We start from the raw sequence: 18,986 nt of genomic DNA on the forward strand, positions 1-18,986 counted from the left end.
TGTCACCGTGCAAATTTTTACTACTATCTTAAATTTGAGACTCGTATGTTTGCACAAAAAGCACACGTGCGCACGCTTAAACAACGCAGCCAGTTTCATATCTGTGAATATCTTATCCATGTACATGCTGCAGCGCGTTAACAAAGAGGTATCGGAGCGCGCACGTTCACTGCATCGGGGGAATGCGGTCCATCAGGTCCGTGACGAGCGAACAAATTCCTCATGAATTATTAATGAGCACGCGACACGATCGCGAGGACTTGAAAACAAGTGCTGCACGCGCAGCAGTGTTTTAACTTCACGCTCGCCTCGTCTCCCGCCTGACACCACGTTCTGCACTGCGTTTCCAGTTTACTCCAGGAGAGGGGATGACTTCGCGCTGACAGGCATGCGGAGTACAAGTTCACGGGTATCTCTGCAGTGCTTCTGAGGTTACCTAAAAATAAATACAGTATTTTTTGCCATTATATTGTTACTACTCGCCCTCTCCTGTTCAGCTGTTGTATGTACTTGTAGTTCATTTGTAGAGAGCACATACGGACCTGGACGCCGGCAAGAGCGGTGAGGGACTTCATTACCCACAAGCCTTAGCGCTCCAGCAGAGACTGATTTGTCGAACGCAGGGAGTGTTTCCCATTTAAACAAACAGGGTGCTGAAGATGGCGGAGAGTTAACGGCAGGGAGAGAAGAAGAGCGACGCTGGAACTGGTATGTCTGACGAATTTTTCTGATGTGGTGCGGACCCGGTGGTCGCGTATTTTGCGCGGCTGGATATGGATAAGTGACACGGAGGAGGCGATGAGATTTATCTTTTTTTCCAGCGTCTTTTGTGCCGTGTCTCTTCCTGCTGGCGCCGAGAGTCCGTCCTGCAGACTAGCCCGTAGCTCGCGGAGTTCGCGAGGCGAGGGAATAGCGGTGAGCGCGCGCGCCTCTCGGATGTGGTGTAGAAGCGTCTCAGCTCCGGACGGTGTAGCACAACGCTGAATTCGGCTTCGTTCATGTTCGTCTTTGTCTTTTTCTCACACGGTTCAGGTCAGTCCTAGTGTGAGGCTGTTCCAGTTCGGTTGTTTTTTTTTTTTTTTTTTTTGTCAAAGTTTGTTTTTTCATAGGAAAAAGGATTTCCCGCGTCGCCGGTCTCGCGGTTCCAATCCGTGAACCAACCAACTAGTCTTGCTTAGTGAAGCTTTTTTTTTTATTCCTCTTCTTCGCAAAAAGAGAGTTGTCTGAAGTACATGTTGATTCCGGGACTTGAACCGTAGAGGCTGTGAACCTGGGTCCGAGCAACTACTAGTTAGGTACCTGATTAGATAGATGCCTGTATATTTAAAAATACAGGCAGGCGCTGAACAACCTAGTTTTCCTCAGGCGAAGGAATTGAGATCGGGGTTTATATTCCTCACACACGGGGCGGCGGAGGGATGTTCCATTTCCTCAGGTGTACTCATGCTAGTTTTCACTTGATTGGTTTTATTTCTAATGTTTTGGGAATTCTTATGATGTTTTAATTTTGTATTATTACTTCTGTAACTGTCGACTATTGAAACTCATGGGTTTACGCACTAGCTGTGTGTGGTGATCAGCTGACTCTGATCCGGGAGGTGGTGGCGGCATCATCATGCACACGAAAGGCTGGTTTCTCCAGATGGATTGTAGCTGTGACTGTTGTTACTGTATGCTGATGAACCTGCTTGGCCTTGTGCGTGATGCCACCCTCCTACTCAGCTTACACAAATATTCATCGCTAAACAATATGTGTGGAAATACTCCTGGAGTTTCACCCTGAAACTCAGGCCTCTGGGTTTAGTCACATTTTTGGAATTGAGGTCTAGACTATAAACACCTGGAGAGTTATGAATTTGATGGCCAAAACTGAGACCGTGGGTGAAATCTTGAAATAAAAGCAGTTTAATAGAATTTAGAAATTCTGTGTGTGTGTGTCACAGCTTCTCTCTCATCTGAGATGTGACTGACAGCTCTGGGATCTGTGTGTTTGTGTCACTGTTTTCTCACTGCTCATTGTCGAAGAGGTTTAAATTTATTTTAAATAGGTCTTTTTTCCTAATTCAGGTTTGCTGGCACAAACAGGGACTTCAGAGTGCAGACACTCAACAGGTGGAATTAAAGGGGAACATCAGGAGTGTGTCGGTGACTTCCTTTTTGTGGATTCAGGTGTGTATAACCTTTATTGCTTGTCATCAGACCTTACTTGGCATTTTCAGTGCGCTTGCTGCTGCTAAACATGATCCTAATCTCCTGTGTGTCAGGAACACCCAGTTCATGTGGGTTGCATTCCTCAAGAGTCCTGTTATCATTAACGAATTAATGACACATGAGAGCGTCTCCAGTTTATAGTTAGAAACTGAGGTGTGTAACTGGCTGCTGTACGACCCTCCTAGTTGTAGTTTAACACTACATTTGAATTGTGTGTAAATCAAGGGCTTATTGTCACTGCCAGTATTTCTTAGATGCGGTTGTCTGGCCTAAGGTTGTGTGCTGTTTGTCAAACAGGTTTGCCTGCAGTTGTAGCCTGTGTGTAAGTGAAATGCAGAGCAGCTGGCTGAGGTGCTGTGGATGCATCTGTGTGAATTGTTGCTGGAATGAAAAGGGCCTTTACTGCCTGACTTTTATTGTCTCCAAACCACTGCACAAAGTGTTTACACATTGCTTAGAGCCCCCCCCCCCCTCTGTTTTTCCTGAGCACTTCTGGTACTTTGGAGTTGCATTTGGTGTAGCTGCTGTGCAGCATTGTTCATATTAGGAAATTGTGGGCATTTTTGCTGTTTGTTATAAACAGACTTTTTTTTTTTAACCTCATGGGTCCTGGTGTAATTGAGTATTGTTGGGATGGTATCCTTTAAATGAATGCGTCTGCATTGTAATTTACAGGTTGCAGGTTCGAATACGACTTCTGGTGTACTGCGCTTTATTGATGTGCTTACACTCAACTGGTACAGTATGAATTCCTTGCTCTATAAATGGGTAAACACTAAAAAAAAAAAAATGCTTCAGATGAAGTTGTCAGCTAAATAATGAACATAAAACAGAACCTAGTTGCTTTATCTGAGATGTGGAGGTGTGTTGTAGATTCCTTTCCCTGGCATCTTGTGGCACATTTATGATTGGCAAAGCAGCAAGGACAGAGCCATAACTCCAGTGGACCTTTGCTATCTGGTTTGGGGTGATTTTTTTTGACTACAGGCAGCTGTACTTGTGTCCCTCTCCCTTCAATTAGCAGTTAACTGCTTTGGTTGCAGATGGGTGGCTGTATAAGTTGGTGACACATTTGGGTGCTGACTGAAGAACAGACAGTGAAGGAATGACTGATGTTTAACATGTTGTGGTTGGGTCAAGGTCAAACTCAGGCAACCATTTTGGGTCAGATGGGTGTAATAGGGGTACCAAGTCTAGTCAGACTCCCCCAGATTCTATAGATGGAAGGATATTTTCCACTGTATTCCAAAAGAACATGTTCCCAATTTTCATGGCCTTTTCTATCTGTGTCATAACACATCCTCATAACCAATGTGTGACCGAGGTCCTGCAGTTTGCACCTGCCACATCTGCTACTGTTTTAACATGTAGGGTCAGCATCCTTTGTGCAGTCAATCTCATCAGCTGAGAAAGGAGCTTGTCTAATTTTTTTCATGTTTGCAAACATACTGCCTCTTTCACCAGCGGGAGTGGTGGTTAAATACATGTAACTTGGATGTTCCCAGGTAAATTATTCTGTTGTACCTTTGAGAAGGGTAATGTACTTCAGTAACAAATTGAGTAATTTTTTGTGAAATGGATTAACAGTGTGTGAGACATAAGATTGTTGCTGTGAATTTAAAGATCCCCAAATGAGAAGTTTGAACAGAAATGGATTGGCTTAAATGCCCTCAGCAAATTAACTGGGATTTTTGTTTCTCTTAAATATTTTGCAGATAATAGCAGTTTATAATTGCAAAAACCCTTGACATGATGACATAATTCACAGTTTGCTGAAACTATTGGAAAGTCTGTCTTGAAAGCAGTAGGAGTTGCTGGACTGAGGGCATCATGGTGGATAAATGAACTGACCACTAATAGAATATTAGTGGAGTGAAGGGGGCTGCAAGAAGGTGTGGTGGGAAAGCAGCTGTTGTGTCCTGGTTTCCTGGCCAGGACAGAGAAGCTTGAAAGAGTGAGTAGCATACTGCAGTTAGGCTGTAGCAGGTTCTCCTGTTCCCAGATCAAAGTGTGGGCATGACTACAACTTGTTTGTGTTGCTCAGAACAGCTGTGCGGGACAGTTCACGGTAAACAGGCTACTGGGGGGGCGGTCCCGAGACAATCTCGCACCCACGTGTGGCCTGATACAGGGTGAGGGGGTGAGTTCAGAGAGTGATTCAGTCAGGGTTGCTAGAGTGTGATTGGTGACTGTTGGCAAGCATGTGTCAACTGTAGTGAACATTGTGTTGCACCAACTCTGCAACCTCCTCCTCTAACAAATGTGTGGGGGTTTGCTGGTGGGACATTATGGGGGTGTGATGGCATTTCTTATAAGGGCATTGTGGGCTTTGGGGAGAGATGGAATTTCTGGTGCAGTGTTGTGGTTCGTGGTTTATGAATAGGTCTTGTCAGTAAGTATATCATAGTCACATTTTCTGTAATTTTTTTTTTTATACATAGCAAGACCAAATCAGTAATTCTTCCTGGGAGCCAATTACTTCAGGTTTTTTTAATATAAATACTTTTCTCCAAAGTGATTTATAGTTTTGTTTGTATTATAGGTTTACTAATTTATATAGCAGAGTAATTTTTACTGTAATTCAGGTCAAGTATCTTGATCAAGAATAGCAGGAGTGGGGAATGGAACACAGGTCCTTGGATTACAACTCCCAGCACCATGCTACTACCTGCTTCAGATATGAAGGGGTGGTATTCAGGAACATCCAAAGTTCTCAGAGGTGCACCTCTGCACACCTTTAACCTGCATGGACAGGAGGTTCATGCTGAAAAGTGCCCATGTCTGCCTTCCTATGACATTATTTCCTTTTCCCTTCCTTCACCTTGCTGTTATGTTTTCATTAACGTCAGCTTGTTAACTTTCAGACTAACCAAACAAATGGCACTACTCTGGCTTCCAGGGAACATTTAAGACTTAAATTTTGAGATCACTTGTTGCTCCAAGTGTGTAATTTTTCCTAAAATGTGACAAAACGAGGCTATGCTGCTGCAGATGGTTCTCATTATTGCATTATGATTTTAGGAAATTTTGTCATCCCGGTGACTCCTGTTAAAATTCGATGTGTGTATTGTATCCAGCTGCGACTGGTTGTACGGAGTGATGTTGCCATGACGACGTAGCCTCACACACTGGTTTCAAGGTCGTTTGTCGTGCAAGTGGCCTGATGAGCTGGCTGCACTCAAGCGTTTGGTCACAGACATGCGGAGAGCGAGTTTCAGACACAGCAAGTTGTAGCTGGAGAATTCTCTGGCCAGGAAGACTAGGTGTGGGGAAACTGGGCGTTCTGGCCAATAGATAGTCATGGTGCAGTCATAGGAAATATGAGATGAACTATTGACAGATGCTTGATGACCCACCCTCTGACCAGGGTTTACTTCTGTTTTTGTAGTAGCACCTATACATCCTTACTAGGTGTAAATGAATGAGAACTGAAAGAGAAATTTTGGGTTGGTAGGTGGCCAAACAGGCAGCCAAGTTCTTCTGGTCCCACCAGCAACCCTGTGGTGGTTGGGGAGAGTCAGGTGTGTTCACTGCAGGAGGGAGACAACAGGTTGTGACCTCTACCAGGGCTCAAGGGGGTTGGAGCTCTGACACACTTGACTTTCACTCATCTTGTAAGCCAGTTATGGGCTTCCTCCATCTGCAGTACATAGATGCTAATTCACTTGTTGTGGGCTCTTAGAGAATTTGCAGGGATAGAAGAAATGATCTCTTGCAAACCTCAACAAAGTCTGCTTAAGAACCGCCTGTACCATCAGCTCCTGGGAACTGAACCCAAAATATTTTGGTCCCCATTTTCTCCAGGTCCTTGTTCTCAGTGTACATTAATTTAGTGCATTGTATTCATCAGCTACTCAATCACTGAAACTGCTGCAGCATGAATGAAATGTCTCCAGGTTCTGGAGGAATTGCAATAGAATCAAGAGCCATTGTTCCAGGTTGCAGAAAATGGGGTGTCTGGAAGACATTTAGGTGAAAACTTGGGTGTGTTCTGAACTTCGTGACTGACATTCCAAGCTTTGAGTCACAGACAGCCTAAAATTCTAAGCCTTCCTTTTCCGTCAGACACGTGTATTGTCCATTGTTTTTCATTACCAGGAGTCTTAATGATGCTTCATAGTGTGTTTTTTCCCAGTTAACAATGACAGATGAATTTGTTGGAAGATCTAGCTGGATTTCAGTTGAAAGTGATCAGTATCTCTTCCCTGACTCATTAACTTGTCTATCTGTCCTCATTGCCTCCCTGTGGATTCTTGACAATTTCAGTTCTAACTCCTGTGGCTGTTCAACTCCTCTTCACATTAACAAAGGTTTCTTGCTCATTCTATCTCATGCGCACGTTCATCTCATTAGCACTGTGACCTGCATGTGTTTGTGGAGCATTGTTCCTCCTCCTCCTTAGTCATGTTTCCATTCATACTCTTGTCTGTGTTGGACCAGGTTCATGCTGAAGATGCCCTGTACTGCTCAACTAAACTACGGAACTTTGAGCAAAAGTCGGCTGCATTATAAGAACTGGTGGACATCCTTCACTACCCTTGTTCTCCACTTATGGGCCTGTTGGTTATCAGCTCTCTTTGGAAGGAAAATTAACCACTTTCCATGTCTAAAGTCAGCATGTGCCTATGTCAAGATAATGTTCCTTTCCCAGAAACACTGCTTGATTGTCAGTCACTGGGCTGTAGACTCCCACAGCTGAGGTCAAAACTTGTTGTACAGGCCAGCTAATTGAGGTGTTGTGCCCACCTTTTACTTGGACTTTTTATGTGAAAGTTCAGAGGAATTGAGGTGACATAGTTCTGATGGACTGAAATGACGAGCATTGGGTTCTACTGTGGGCTGCACCTATGGCAGTCTGGGTTCTGGACCATTTTGGACTGCACATAGTGTATGTATACGTTGCTTTTTAGTTGATCTATAATCTTAATAGAATTCCTCTGGCATGATCAGTCCACCACTTGTATCCATAGTGTTGAAAGGGGTGTGTATTGTTACTCAGATTTTAGTCCATCTAACTGGTTGCTGGTAAATTATCCCCCCCCCCTTCCTTTTTTCTCATCCCCCCTTGCTTTAGCTTTTCCAAACATTGCTAGTTTTCTGTTGAAATTATGTCTGGACTTGACTGGAGGAACTTGGGTGAAGATGTTGGCTGGAAAGAAGTTTTGTCCTACCAGAAAACCAAGGTTCCCTGTTAACTTCTTTTGAGGTAGATGCTGGAGCAGAAGGTCTATCCTTGTCTTTGGATGACAGAACTGTTAAAGAATGCCTTTTCCCACCAGAAAACTCTGTCCATGAGAGCAGCATTAGCATTGCGGGGAAGGGGGGTTTATCAGCTGAGTTTCTGTCGGAGCTGAACAGATGAATAGTGTCAGTGAGGCCCGGTGAGCAGGAAGGGGATGGTGGGTGTTATGCGGTTTCGTAATCGGCAACGGCATGTGTAAACCTGTGCTCCTTAAAGCATCTGGAATTCACACAAAGTGCTGAGAAAACCAGGCTTTAGCAGAACTGCCTGTATCAGCAGCCTCGTATGTGTGCTCGCTTCTTGTCCTTTCAATACCTTGGTCTCTTCTGAAGGCGTTGAAACGATCAAGAAAGTGAGAGAAAAAAGGGGGAGGGCAGAGGTGGCCAATGTGAGGACAGCAGGGGGAGGGATATTGAAAGGAAAGGAGGAGGGGTCAGGCATCAGCTCAGTGTTTTTTGCAGGTCAGAGTTCAGTGGCAGCAGCAGTGCACTCTGATTGGTTGCAAAGAGGTGAAATCAAAACCACAAACTTTTGACCCCGCTGGACCTCGGCAGATTCGCCCAGTAGAGGCGTGGGTGTAGGGGGGGTTGGAGTCTTTCTCTTCCTGCGTTTACTACATGTATTCATGTAGGGCCTTGTGTGAGGGAGGGGGTTGGGGGAGAGGCAGAGGCAGACAACAGGAATGCAATCCATGCTACTGAGCTCTGGATCTAACTTTTAAAAAGCACACTCCTTGAGTGTTGTAGGGAACTGTTTGTGTATGTGCATGTGTGTGCAGTCATTTACATCTATTAATGATGACATGAGCATTGGTTGTGCAATTTGGGAGTTGGTTAAGGCTGCTGATCTTCTCCTGACCAGCTATTAGGGTAAGCAAATGGTCTTAACACGAAGAAGAGGTGAGGTAGTCACTGTGACGGACAGCTTGTCTCAACCCTTTAGACCTGTGCAGTGACATCCATCCACTTCAGTGATATTTCCCCTTCCTCTCTTCTGAACCAGAATTCCTCCACCTTTATAGTGATTCAGCAACATGCACTGTTCTGTAGTTTAAAAAGGCAAAACAATAAAAGAGCATGTATTGGTGAACAAGAGCGAATTTGCCTGTCATGCTGTGCTTTGTCTGTCTGAGTGATTAATAATGAGAGGTAAGTCCCTCCCAGCCGGGACTTTTGCTATTTATTTAATAGCACAGCTCGATTTGCACAAAATTCTTTGCGTTCTTTAGTTATAAAGACACCACCCTCGTGCAGGCAGTTTGGAGGAGTCTGTGAGGAGGTGTATAAAGGCGGAGCAGTTCGTCTGCCTGTTGGGAGCGGGTGGGGTTGTGAGCGATATTATCTGTCAGGAGCAACCTCTAAGCTGCACAGCAGAACGCTTCCTCCTCCTCCCTGAAAACACCTCCTTCACAAATCCCCTGGAGCGACAGGCTGGCTGCCAGTGGCTGGTTACGGAGAACCGCATTGGAGGACTGTGTGTGTATTCATTCCCTGCACGGACATGCAGGCAGATAAAGATGGCCATTTCTGCAGCCTGTGCTACTGTGGTTTCCAAGGTCACGGTTTGTTTTGTACGCAGCTCTGGTGGAGAACTCCCCACCCCCGACCACATCCGCCTTACAGGTTGCTGAAAATAGAGCTGATTCACCCAGCAGCAGCAAGAAGTCCTGCCCACTTCTGCACACCTCTCTTGACCAGGGATGAGGATCCTGAACCCTCCTTGCGCTGTGGGGTCTGATGGGGTGGTATCCTGAAGCTACAATCAGAGGTCAAAAGAATCATCTGTGGTACCCCAGTTCCCTCAGGTCAGGTTTAGGGACTCCAAAGATACAGATACTCTGTTCTACTGCAGCATCTTCCTGCTCATGGTGGGTAGAGGAATGGCATAGCCATGGGTGGGGGAAGACTGAGTTTGAAGGGTCTGTTTTTAAACAGGAATTGAATGTCAATACAAAAAAGAAAATCTGCACACTTATGTCTGAAGGCACAAGCAGTCATTTCAATGACTAATGCAACAAGTTCTTTGCCCAGTGGTAGTGGTCCTGCAGGGTTGAGCAACTTGCCGTTAGCTCCGACTCCACCTGGTCAGCATTGGTGTGACCTTGGACTTCGTTTCAATTTGCCATATGCATTTAACTGAGAGTGTTATTTCTGTTTTTAATATTCAACATGTGATGTCGATCGGTTTCTGCACCCATCTGCAGCTCCCAGACTTTGGACCTTCATTTATTGGCTCAATCAGTGAACATCAGAATTACTGTCACGAGGAAGGAGGATGAAACTTTGAAGTGCTTCCCATCAGCCTGTTACTTGGGGTTTATGGCTTTCAGAAGAGCAGAGTGTTTTTCAAGAGGAAATACAGGCCACAGATCACTCTGGGGTGGAAATAAACCTTGTTTTTCACACGAACACATGACATTTACTAGGCTGCTTATAGTTTTAAAGTGGGGGGGCTATAGGTGTGATGGTGAGAGCTGTTAACTTAAAATTGAGTGTAATCAGTTTGAATTCCTGCTCCAGTAGCCTTCGAGGTACTTACCTGGAACTGATGTAGTAAAAATTGGCAAACTGTATAAATGGGTAAATCAGTGTAAGTAGCTTACCGCACAAACATAACTTTGCAAGCCTCCAAGAAAATTCAGTGCCACATTTCAGATTTTCTTGAAAAATTAGGATAGTTACCATCATTTAGCTGATGCATTTCTTAAAAGCAACTTTAAAATGTTAATTTTTCTACAAGCATGTAACCAGATACACATCTAGTTAATTATACAGGAGCAATTTTAGGGTAAATACTTTGATCAAGGGTACTACAGCAGTAGGGGAGATTCAAATGTGCAGTCTTCAGATCTGAAGGCAACAGCTCTAACTACTATGCTTTCTGCTGCCTCTTAACCTAAGGAGCTGAGTGTGATTGGCACCTATAGATCCTTTTCCTTTCTGCCAGTCAATGAACAGGGTTTCTTCCTGTAACAAAGTTGTGGGGTTTATAACTGCAGTATTTTGACTCTTGTTGGCCACATATAAAGTGTCTTCAGAATGTTCTGTATTCCTCTTTCATCCCTAAGGACGCAAGTGCTGTGTCCATTGTAACCAATATGCTGGTAGTCTTTGTTTTCCATTAGCTTTTCCAAATATCACTACCTTTTTGAGAAACTCCAACCTCAATTCCTGTAAATAGGTTATAAGTAGTGGTACTGACTATTCAACAGTGCTGTTATTTTTTGGACAAAATTACATTTTTTCCCCTTTTTTAAATATCTAAGAGGGTGGAAGTGTTGAATACAAACCCTCAACTGTATGATGGATGGAATACTGGAGATTCCTCAGTACTCATCACATACCAATATTCTCACATAGTTATTCAGTTACATATACATTGGAATGTGAGTGCTTATTTTCACTAAAATACTGTCATGTTGTCCAAGTAGTCCATCCCACATAGTTCTATACACACTTTTTCAGGTTTGTTCTTGTCCTTACCTCCTCAAACCTGTGAGCTATGAAGCAGTTTGACAAGTGAGGAATGTGCTACCGTTTCCTTACAAAAGCATACATCTTTGAACACAAAATGTGAGCATATCCACGTGAGTTGCTTATTTCTTTGACTCCTGGTCATACCTGCACAGGCAGGTGACTGTGACAAGTGGCATGCTCTTCTGTGTGAGTGAGTGAGTGAGTGAGTGAGTGAGTGAGTGAGTGAGAGTGACTGGTATGATCCACTATTTACACACCAGCTGGAGGTTTGTATCCACTGGGGCCAGGCACACATTTGTCTATTCCTATGGCGGAGTGTTTCGGAGCAGAGGTCATAGTCTCCTTTTTGCGTATGAACCTGCTACCTTTCGTTCATGTGCCACTATACGTGGGCGGGTGCCAGTCTTCAGGAGGGTTTTTGTTTTTTGTGTTGTCCATCCATTTTCCCCTCCACAGTTTTGCACACCTTTGCCAGGCACTCTTGCTCAAGAAGGCACCTGTTACATGTAAAAGAGGTGAATCGTGAAGCTGGGGCAGGGGTTTGAACCTGGCTCATTGAGGGGCGGTGTGTTTTAAAATTGACCTCTCAAAGCGAGCATCCACCTGCTTACACACTCTTGCTCAGTTGAACCTGCACACCAGACCTCAGGGGGCTTTGGTTGTATCCTGTAAATTTCCTTTAGACTGTGTTCCAAAATCCCCTTCTGCACCCACATGCTCTGCACATATCCCTTCTTGTCCCCTCCCCATTCCTTTGGTCTGTCCATGGCGTGGGGTTTGTCAATTTGCCCCCTCCCCCAAACACCCTGCCAGCACCACTTCAAATGACAGGCTTGGCTTTGTCTTCTATCTTTAGACAATTACCCTTCCTGGTGTGGTCAGTTGAAATGCCCTCAAACGGAGCTGGTTGTTCGCTGAGCAAGAACATGCACTTTTGGCTCTTTCTTTTTGTACTTTTATAGTGTCTCCAGGTCCACTGCAGGGACAGAGGGTCTCTTCAGTCTTAACAAAAAACTAATTTAAAACCTTTTTTTTTTTTTTTTTTTTTTTATAGGGAGTCTAAGGATAATCTCAAGGTGCTGAAAGGAAACATCTGATTGTCTCCAAAAGCTGATATTTACCACATGATGGTGGATGTCATGGTTAAACAGCAATATGGAAATGTTTCCATGGGCTTTCCATCTTGCTGGGTCTGGACCTTAAATTTCTGATGCTCCTCCATCTACTACTTTTACATCGTGTGATTTCTGCTGTGAAAAACAGGAAGTACCTATGTCCTGTGGTACCTCCTAAAGCCTTACTTAAGCAGTTGACTTTGAAGTGTAGTCAGTGTGTGTCTTAGAACAAACTTTCTCACACTGTGTCCCACAGAAGGATTCACTTAAATTTTTGTATTTTTAATTCTTTGCTGTCCCTCCTATTCTCTTCCATCAGGACTTCTGACAAAGTCCTAGAGCATCCAAAAGAGAATGTGAGAACAGAGAGGCAGTAGGGGCCTTTGTTTTTGGGTTTGATATGCACTTTTCTGTTACAGGTTTTACTTAAGTTTTTGGGGGTTTTTTAGATCCCAAAGCAAGGGCTGCTGGAATGGATGTGTATGAACCTAACTACCCCTAGTCTCTGTTCCTTTCCTGAAGTATATTGCAAGTATATTGAACTGCTGTGGTACCTTTGAAATTTTCACTAAGCTAGTAGTGGCACATGGCCCCCACTATGCCATGTGTGTTCATTGTGATCCAGCATTGAGGTGCTGAGCTCAGGAGGGTCCTTGGCAGCACACACGCTGCTGCATTTCTGTGTTCTGTTCGCCCCTCTGCGATGGTCCGGCCCATGTCCAATCCCAGGCCTGGAGTCCCGCTGTTTGCCAGAAATGGGCCGAGCGCCCAGATTCACCAGGGGACCATCTCAGTGGGCTGCACAGCAGTACCAGCCTGTCTGCATGCCACTCTTTTTGTTGTCTTGAAGTGCTACTGCTTGTTGGGTTTGAGATGGTGTCATGCAATCAGTGTGCAGGTTGTCCTATGGATATTAACGCACCTCTGTTTTATTTCTTTCCTTCTAGCACTTTTGTGTGTGTCTTAAACAAAAGAAACTGAATATTTGTGTCTGCAGTCCAGCTATTTCTGCCTGCCGATGAGCCGCTGCATGTATCATCATCTATGCTCCAGCATCGCCCACGCTGTGTTCACAGTGCTTAATTGGTTGTACAGAGCCATCAGGGTGGTGCCTATGCCATGCTAGGCATCTTATTAGCTGAGGGCCTTGGTAGGAGGTGGCCGCATAGGAAAGAAGTAAGATGGAGGAGGAGCTGCCGTGAGGTGAGGAGGAGGGGAAATGTGAACGGGACGCTCTGCCTCGCTTCTTCCTGCCCCCATCCCCCCTGTATGACGACTCCGGTTCATCTGCAGGGCACAGAGGGGGAGGCGCCGCCTATTACTTATTATTTTTCCTCTGCAGCCAAGCAGGCTCCAGTGAACATGGCTGGCAGCCAGAGGCTGGTGGGGCGGGGAGTGATGGTGGTCCTCTGTTGTGCATTTGTCACTTTTGGAGCTGAAGAATCTGCTTAGACTTCCGTCTGTGTCTTTAACCTTTCTGCATATGGACATTCTCCTCTCACCTCAGTTGTAAGGAAAAATGAAATCTTTTCTTCAATCAATTCAGCAGTGTTTGACTTGGATGGACACGATCCTGGCTAAACGTGTGTGTGTGTGTGCGCGCGCAGAAGGGGTTGTAGTTGTGCACTCCAGACCTCGGTGGGTTTGGCCTAATTCCCAAGCTGTAAAAAAAAAAAAAAAAAAAAAAAAAAGGCAGAAAATAAGTAACCGGTGGTGTTTTGGATCATTGAGTCTTTAACATTGTTACCTTGGCTATCATGAATTAAGCCAATGAACACAGCATTTCACTGTAAATTCAAAGAGTGGTGTATTGATTCATTTATTGAAATACTTGTCTCCAAACTGACATAGCTGAGTGAACAAAAATGCATCTATAACCAAGAGCTTTAGAAAGAGACAGAGGCTTATTAAAAGGAGACCTTGGTTATCTGATACTTCCGTATTGTTGGTTCACGTCTCACAAGTAGCTGTCTATGGAAGCAACACTCAAATAGCAGATGCATAGATATTCGTAATAGGCGGTGTTGGGTTCATTTATGTAGCTGTTAGATTGGGAGACACATGGCTCTGTAAGAGAGGTTTGAGACCCTTCCTGAATGTTGAGAGTTTCATCAGGTCTGTGGTACAGAGGGAGCTCATTCCACTACACTGGAGCCAAGATAGACCCTACAGACTTTGGTTATGGCTTGGTTATGGATCCTTTGTGAGTGGGACCACCAAGTGGCCATAGGTGGAGGAGCACAATGCTCTTTCTAGGGACTATGGAATGATTAGGCCCTGTAGGTATCAAGCTGCAGGTCCTTTCACTGTTTTGTAGGCCATAACCAGTGTTGAACTTGATATGTACAGCTACTGGAAGCCAGTGTGGGAGAGGGGCTTTTTTTGGGGGGGGGGGACATGTTGGGGATAGTTGGAGGAAAATTTGTCAACAGAATACAGCAACCTTGTATCTTTGTCTGCCACAGCATAGTGGGCCCATAGGGGAAATTCAGCAGAAGTTTGAAGTTGTAAATCAGAACAGACCTGAAAATGTATCTAAACAAAAGCTTGGGGTATGTCTCCAGTAGTCACACCAAGCCCCACTCTGATGTCATTCTGACGTTCTTCTTGCAGCTTATGTTCTTTATACAACCATTGAGGTCTGTAGAAACCTGATAGACTTGTATTTATTTTATGTTTTGTTATATTCATGGTATCAGTAAAAAGTGTGGGTTCACTTTGTGGAAACAAAGCTTTCATGAGGGATTGTTAAGTGTGAGCAGGAAATGAGCTCACATGTTTTCCTAGCTCTTCTGCAGCAGATCCTAGAGATCAAGACACTTGTAGATTGCTTTTCTTTCACTCTTTTTTGTCCAGTTTCTCATACAAATATTGACCTACAGGGTAATTCTACTGTCAATTCAGGGTGAGTACCTTGACCAGGGGTGTTGAAGCAGGAGGATGGATTTTGGGTTTGTTTTTTGGGGTTCATGTTAGTTGTCTATTCTGTTTTCATTGGTTCATGGCTGAAGGGGCTCGGTAACAATTAGATGGCTTCCTCAGACTCACCTGTACATTGCTTAAGTATCTAGTGGACAGATACCTCTATAACACTTTCTTTCTCTCTCTCAGCATCGAGTGGGACATTCACGAGAGGGCAAACGTGGAGGTGCTACAGGTGCGTCTTGCTCACAGCAAGGTGGGTGACTGTCTAATAGGGTTTTATAACCCCCTACCCAGGTGGGTGCAGCCACCTGTCTCCTCTCGGGTACACTAAGTGTGGATATGGTAAACTGAGCTGGAAACCAGCTGCTGTTTCTGTGCGTCTCCATGAGTCTCTGTGTCACATGAGTCAGAGTGAAAGCAGATATGAAATTATACTCTGTGATCTCTGGACCCAAGAGGAGGAAACTGCATCGATTTTTCTCTCTTGTCCGGAGGTGTGAGATCCTCCCACATCCACGGCAGAAGCGGTTGCTTTAGCTACCCTGATTAGGAAAACATTGAACTATGACCTTTCAGCACTGCTGTGTTGAGCTCTAGAGGGGTGACTGTGATTGGTTCAGGGCCTCAGTCAGTAAGCCCCTCCTGCCTTGTAAGAAGCCATACAGATGACTTTTGTGAGATTCTTGGGCTTTGACTCTTTGCATATCTAATACAAACACTGCATTTGTCTTCATGGGGGGGGAGTCCCTTGGCCTCTCTTCTTGCAGAAGAAGGAAAGAAATTACTGGCTGCTGGGCTGAAGTTCCTCTGAACTTCACACATGCTGTGCTGTGGTGGTACTGACACTTTGAGCCTGTTCTGATGGACCGAATGGACCCTAACCCCGGCTGGTGTCACACTCCACTTGCAGGGCCCTGCTGACCCAAGGGGCCACCATCTGTTATCTGGTGCTCTTAGGACCCAGATATACTCTTTCTTCAGTAAATTAACACATACTGCCTCAGGTGGCTTCTCGTCAGGAAGCCATGTCATGACTTATGGGTGTTGATAACTCGCCTGTTTCCCCACGCTGTACCTTATGGGTATGTCTCACCTCTGGCGTCAGTATTCAGTGATTTTAACATTGTTCTTCTGCTTAGCTGAGATGTGCTTGATGATGCTGAGGAACGGGCAAACAATGAGTTCCATGTGTGATTGTGGTAGAGGGGGGGGCAGGTTGGCAAAGTGGTGCAGGGGGTATTCTAGGGAGAGAAACCACATCTAGAGGAGGTGAGAGAGCGAATGTGTGAAGGTTGTAGGAGCCCTCGGGGCTGGGGATGCGAAGGTCTAATTAAAGACAGGAAGGAAGTGAGGAGTCTACGATGAGTGTGAAAAGGAGAGAGCCCCCCACCCCAGGGGGAAATGGTGTGTGTTCAAGGTCACCACGGTGGTAGGATGGCAGACAAACGTACCAGCTGCAAACATGGGACGATGGACTGCAATTGCCAGGAGCTGCCGTGTCTCACTCATTCTTTCCCTCTCTCTCCCAGGTGTCTATGCCAAAAGTTCTTAACTGTAACACTACAGTATGTGTGTGTCACACCTGGGAATGCATACAAAGATGAGGTTTTCACTGGGGTAGGCACTGAGATTTCTTCACATCTGTCTGCCTTGATTTCACCACCCGGAATGGTTGTTGATGCATTAACCTGTAGCAGACATCTTTCTGCAGTCAGTTTTTCTTTTTTTGTCACAATTAAAAAAAATTTTAATTTATTTAGTGCAAATAGAATACTTGCACATGCACACACAACTGCATATTATTTTAACCTGTCTGCCAAAGTGGTGGTAAATCAGGACAAAAGGCTTTCTTAGGCAAAGTGCAGTGCATGCTGGGACATGTAGTTTTGGGACTGGGGGGGGCGGTGTAGCCTCATTGGTGTGCTTGTAATCTCTTCCAGACCTCAGCTGTAGGAGAAGAGGAGTTTAAAAAAAATGCTTGTCTCTTCTCTGTCCCTCCCCCCTGTGGGACAAAGTGCATAACCAGGGTGCAAAACAAAGAATGGCTCTCAGTGCAGGGAGGGAGCAAGGTGGGGAGAGAGATGTAGAGGAGTAAAGCGGTTGTGGACAGGCAGGCCGAGAGACAGACGGGAATGGAGACGGCAGGGGATGAATAGATGTGCCATTAGACAGACAGTCTGAAAGGACTGCTGCCTGAGAGAGAGAGTGCAAAGGAGGGGTTTGAGGGCATTTCAGTGTGGAGAAGAAGGGTTCAGGACACGCCTAATAAGCCCCCACCACTGACGGCAGCGCCTGCCTGAGCTCCAGTAGTGAGAATAATTACATGACTGCTCCACAGCCTGTGTGTGGGGCGGGCGGTGAGGCGCTAGGTAACACAGCTAGAACAGCCCCCAGGCCTGTCTCCCCCTCTCCCTCTGTTACTGAATTCTCTTGGCATGCTTGTGCACACGTGTCCTTTCTACAGCAATTCCTCTTCTTGACAGCCATGTGTTCAAGGTGTTCAAATAACTGGGCTGGAAACTGCTGCTGGTATGGAGATCACATTTCTTCATTTACACTTACATTTATTTATTAATTTAGCTGGTACTTTTTCTCCAAAGTGACTGTGAAGCCACCTGCAATTTACCCATTTATAGAACTAGGTAGTTTTTACTGGAGCAATTTAGGGTAAGTACCTCTCTCAAGGGTACAACAGCAGCAGGCAGGATTTGAACCTCAGACCTTCGGATCTGTCCACTACACAATATGTCGCCGTTCAATGAAATACTGCAAAGTTGTTGTTTGTTGTTGTTTCACCGATTGTGAGACCACCTACATAGCCCACTGAGCTCAAGTACAAAGGACTCTTCTGTTCAATGAATCTACAGTGCGTTCCCCCGCCCTATCCTGTATCTGGCCAATCAGAACCAGTTTGTCTGCCTGCTTTCAGACCTTAGCCAATCATAGTTGACCTCTGAGGGTCATCTTCTGAGGGCTGAACCGATTGCAGTGTCTAACTGTAGGAATGAGAAGGTGTGAAACTGAATTGTGTAAGAGGTTCTGTGCAAGCACCTCTACTGGTGTTAGGGTTGAGACATGGGTTTGAATACCTGGTGAGAAAAGACTTGTGTGTCTTTTGTAATAAGAGAAGGTACTGATGGTGATCAGGTTTGACCTCTCCTGACCTCTGTGACCTTCCTGTGATCCCAGGTGCTGATATGCGCTCAGAATGAGCGGAATGGGGGAGAACTCCTTGGAGCAGCTATGCTCCGACCGGAAACGCAAGCTTTCGACCTGTGACACGCCAAGCCTGGGGTGAGTTTTCCTGCCTGTAGGGGGCATTTTTGCGTGTCATTTCCATCAAGGACCTGTCAGCTGCCATTGACACAGCCCTTGAGCATTGCTCTTTCTTGGTTGAAGTTCCTGGGTGGCATAGTGGATAAGCTGACCAAAGGATGTACATTAAGGTCTTAAGTAACAACTGTCTGTGTAGCAGTTATTAAAGCATACTGACTGGTTGTGTTCCAAACATTCAAGTTACAAATTTTTAAAGAGGAACGTTGCATGTGTTTATGGGATAAATTGGTTAATGGTCGACATTGGAATGGTATTTTGTGGTGACATGTTACATTTTCAGCTATTTAAAATTAGTTTTAAAGTAGCTTGAAGTTACTATCAAAATAGTTTTCCATAGCATTTATGATGGGTTCTGCAAAATATTTTTGCTTTAGCCAACTGTAAATAGAGGGGCAGCTATGTTAACCTTTTACTTATTGTGGCTTAGCAGTAAAAGTGACTTTGGAGTTGCAAACAATTACGTACAGAATCCTGTTCCCGACTGTAAGGTGAGGAGCTGGTGTCATGTAAAGATGCATATTTGATTCAGGACTTATGCATGATGTCTTTGGCCTGAGTGCTGATTGGATTAAGGAGTCTTCTTCTGGTCGACTGAATAATGAAATGCTCTGAACTGTGCAGCTCCATTCCCAGCTTCTCACTTATGATTTGGCAGTTGTGATGAATGCAGTGTTTCATTAG

At 45.0% G+C, this 18,986-nt stretch overlaps 1 protein-coding gene across 7 annotated transcripts in view; it reads left to right on the forward strand.

Moving 5' to 3' along the window:
* LOC108936514 (nuclear receptor coactivator 3-like) overlaps positions 1-18,986 on the forward strand; it is a 34,347-nt gene that overhangs the window by 2,307 nt on the left and 13,054 nt on the right. For 3 of the 7 annotated variants that reach the window (XM_029248782.1, XM_018755920.2, XM_018755919.2), the window contains exons 3-7: positions 351-409; positions 517-708; positions 2,068-2,169; positions 15,156-15,222; positions 18,159-18,263. In XM_029248782.1, the coding sequence (XP_029104615.1) occupies positions 18,178-18,263 (86 nt within the window). In that variant the 5' untranslated portion in view covers positions 351-409; positions 517-708; positions 2,068-2,169; positions 15,156-15,222; positions 18,159-18,177. Of the gene's footprint in view, positions 1-171; positions 709-821; positions 916-2,067; positions 2,170-15,155; positions 15,223-18,158; positions 18,264-18,986 lie in introns of those variants that run through there. The other 4 variants (XM_018755918.2, XM_018755917.2, XM_018755914.2 and 1 more) reach the window with 4 other exon arrangements.

The sequence above is a fragment of the Scleropages formosus genome, chromosome 24 (genome assembly GCF_900964775.1).
Source record: "Scleropages formosus chromosome 24, fSclFor1.1, whole genome shotgun sequence".
NCBI lineage: Eukaryota > Metazoa > Chordata > Actinopteri > Osteoglossiformes > Osteoglossidae > Scleropages > Scleropages formosus.